Below are 2,554 nucleotides of genomic sequence, written 5' to 3'. Positions count from 1 at the left end.
TAATTGAATTGTTGAAGAAAAATGCTTTTGCATGGTCTACAGCTGCCACTAATGCTTTCAATCAACTCAAACTGGCAATGACTACTACTCCCGTCTTAGCACTTCCAGATTTTTCAAAAAAGTTCATCTTAGAAACAGATGTTTGTGATACTGGCATTGGTGTTGTTTTAATGCAAGAGGGTAGACCCATTTCTTCCACAGCAAGCCATTGGGTCCTAAAGGTATGGGATTATCCACTTATGATAAGGAATTAATGGCAGTAGGATCAGCTGTCACAAAATGGAGGCACTACCTAAGAGGGCATCATTTCACAATCAAGACTGATCATGAAAGCATCAATTTCTTCTTAGAACAAAAGATTACTACAGGGTTGCAACAAAAGTGGATGATGAAGTTATTGGGCTTTAATTATGACATCCAATACAAAAAGGGGGTTGACAATAAATTTGCCGATGCCTTGTCAAGGAGAGCACACCCTCCTACTGCCTTACAAGATATAACTCTTTCCAAGCCTGTTTGGATACAGGACATTGCCAATAGCTATGAAAATGATCCAAAGGCTCAACAACTGATTTCTCAACTGCTGGTTTCTCCTTCTGCAACACCAAATTTTTCATACCAACAAGAGATTCTCAGGTATAAATCCAGAATATATATTGACACTAGTAACAATGTAAGGTCTTTCATCTTATCTTCATTACATTCCTCAGCCATTGGTTGCCATTCTGGTATTCAGGCAACTTATAACATGGCCAAACTTCATTTTTATTGGCCAAAGATGCAACAAGACATCATCTCTATGGTAACCTCTTGTGATGTTTGTCAGAGGAATAACAATGAAAATACTTTCCCTGCTGGTCTTCTACAGCCACTTCCTATCCCTGATCAAGCCTGACAACATATCTCCAGGGATTTCATTGAGGGCCTTCCCAAGAGTGAGCACAAAGATGTTATCTTAGTGGTGGTTGATAGATTAACAAAATACAGTCATTTCATTGGACTTCAACACCCTTATACTGCAGTTATTGTAGCTAAAGCTTTCTTACATCACATTTTCAAGTTGCATGGTTTACCTCCTCCATCACCTCTGACAGGGACAAGGTCTTCACAAGTAATTTCTGGCAAGATCTTTTTCATCACCTAGGGACCAGACTCAAACTTAGTACTGTATATCATCCTCAGACTGATGGTCAGGCAGAGAGAGTTAATGCATGCTTAGAAAACTATTTTAGGTGCATGACTGGATTTCAACCTAAGAAATAGTTCAGCTGGATGGCACTTGCTGAGTGGTGGTACAATACTAGTTATCATACTAGCATTAAAATGTCTCCTTTCAAGGCACTGTATGGTTATGATGCACCAAACTTAGCTTTCCCAACTACTGTCACTACTTCTGTAGCTACAGTTGAGGAGTATCTTACTCACAAGAATGTTATGCTTGACATACTCAAGGAATCCCTGTCTACTGCTCAAGCTAGAATGAAGTTCTTTGCAGATCAGAAAAGAACTGAAAGATCCTTTACAGTGGGTGACATGGTCTACCTCAAGATCCAGCCCTACAGACAAGCATATGTTTCCTTGAGGAAGAATTTCAAACTATCAGCTAAGTACTATGGCCCCTTTCCCATTCTTGCCAAAGTTGGTAACTTAGCTTATAAACTGTAACTCCCATCAAAAGCTAGAGTGCATCCTGTTTTTCATGTCTCCTAGCTCAAACTGAAGATTGAATCTGCTCATGTGCCATCTCCCACACTACCACTAGTGGACCATGCAGGCCAAGTCATCATCACTCATATTTCAGTTTTGGACTACATAACTATTACAATAGGAGATCACACTATTCAGCAAGCTCTCATTCACTGGTCCAATGCTACTGCTGCAGAAGCTACATGGGAGGATACTGCTACAATTCAGGCTCACTTTCCTACTTTTTTCCTTGAGGACAAGGACAATTTGAAGGGGTAGACAGTGTCATGTGGTTACCTTGTAAGAAGGGTGTACTTAACTTAATGTTGGGTGCCCTTATAATTACTACCTTATCTTTATTCTAGCCGCTAGGATCCAGACACGTGTCGAGTTGGGATTACTCCTTGCTTATTAGGGCTTAGCCTATTAATGTGTAAGAAGCGGTCGTTTTGTAAGAAGATAATTATTTTTATTCAAGAACTTAAGTTCTCAGGCTGATTTTCGAATCAGAGTTACTATTTCCGGTCATTTTATTGTTTCAATTTGTTCATTACAGAACATATGCTCTCTTACTTAAAAGCATAATAGAAAAATGGGGGGGGGGGTGCATCTAGTACTTTATAAAACACTTTACTGGGAGATATGCCGTCACTTTGCATTCTGTCAATCTTTTTCCCATTTTCGTTCACTCAAATAAAGTGATTTATGTATGAGGTCTTTTAAAACAATCATCATGTCACAACCAAAGTTGCTTTATGGTTATTCCCAAAGCCTGTATGAGTCAGTTCCCAACATTTCATCGTCGGAGCAATATGGATTCAATAATCCAAATATTATAGTGAATTATATTGCACTATATTGACTCATT

At 39.0% G+C, this 2,554-nt stretch overlaps 1 protein-coding gene across 1 annotated transcript; it reads left to right on the top strand.

Annotated features, from left to right (window-relative positions):
• The first annotated feature begins 253 nt into the window (after nt 1-253).
• LOC113315613 lies at nt 254-1,965 on the top strand. The gene is made up of 5 exons (XM_026563876.1): nt 254-636; nt 737-802; nt 910-1,111; nt 1,339-1,638; nt 1,723-1,965. Exons 1-5 carry the CDS (start codon nt 254-256, stop codon nt 1,963-1,965), a joined length of 1,194 nt encoding a protein of 397 aa, XP_026419661.1.
• The last annotated feature ends 589 nt before the right edge of the window (nt 1,966-2,554 follow it).

This window comes from Papaver somniferum, chromosome 10 (genome assembly GCF_003573695.1).
Source record: "Papaver somniferum cultivar HN1 chromosome 10, ASM357369v1, whole genome shotgun sequence".
NCBI classification, from domain to species: Eukaryota; Viridiplantae; Streptophyta; class Magnoliopsida; order Ranunculales; family Papaveraceae; genus Papaver; species Papaver somniferum.
Note: the sequence above shows the minus strand (reverse complement) of the source record. Positions and strands in the feature narration are given on the sequence as shown.

Coding starts and splice junctions, on each gene's coding strand:
- LOC113315613 (XM_026563876.1), top strand. CDS start 254: ATGGCAGTAGGATCAGCTGTCACAAAATGGAGGCACTACCTAAGAGGG. Junction 803..909: donor AACAAGACATCATCTCTATG/GTAACCTCTTGT, acceptor ACATATCTCCAG/GGATTTCATTGAGGGCCTTC. Junction 1,112..1,338: donor CAGGGACAAGGTCTTCACAA/GTAATTTCTGGC, acceptor TCTCCTTTCAAG/GCACTGTATGGTTATGATGC.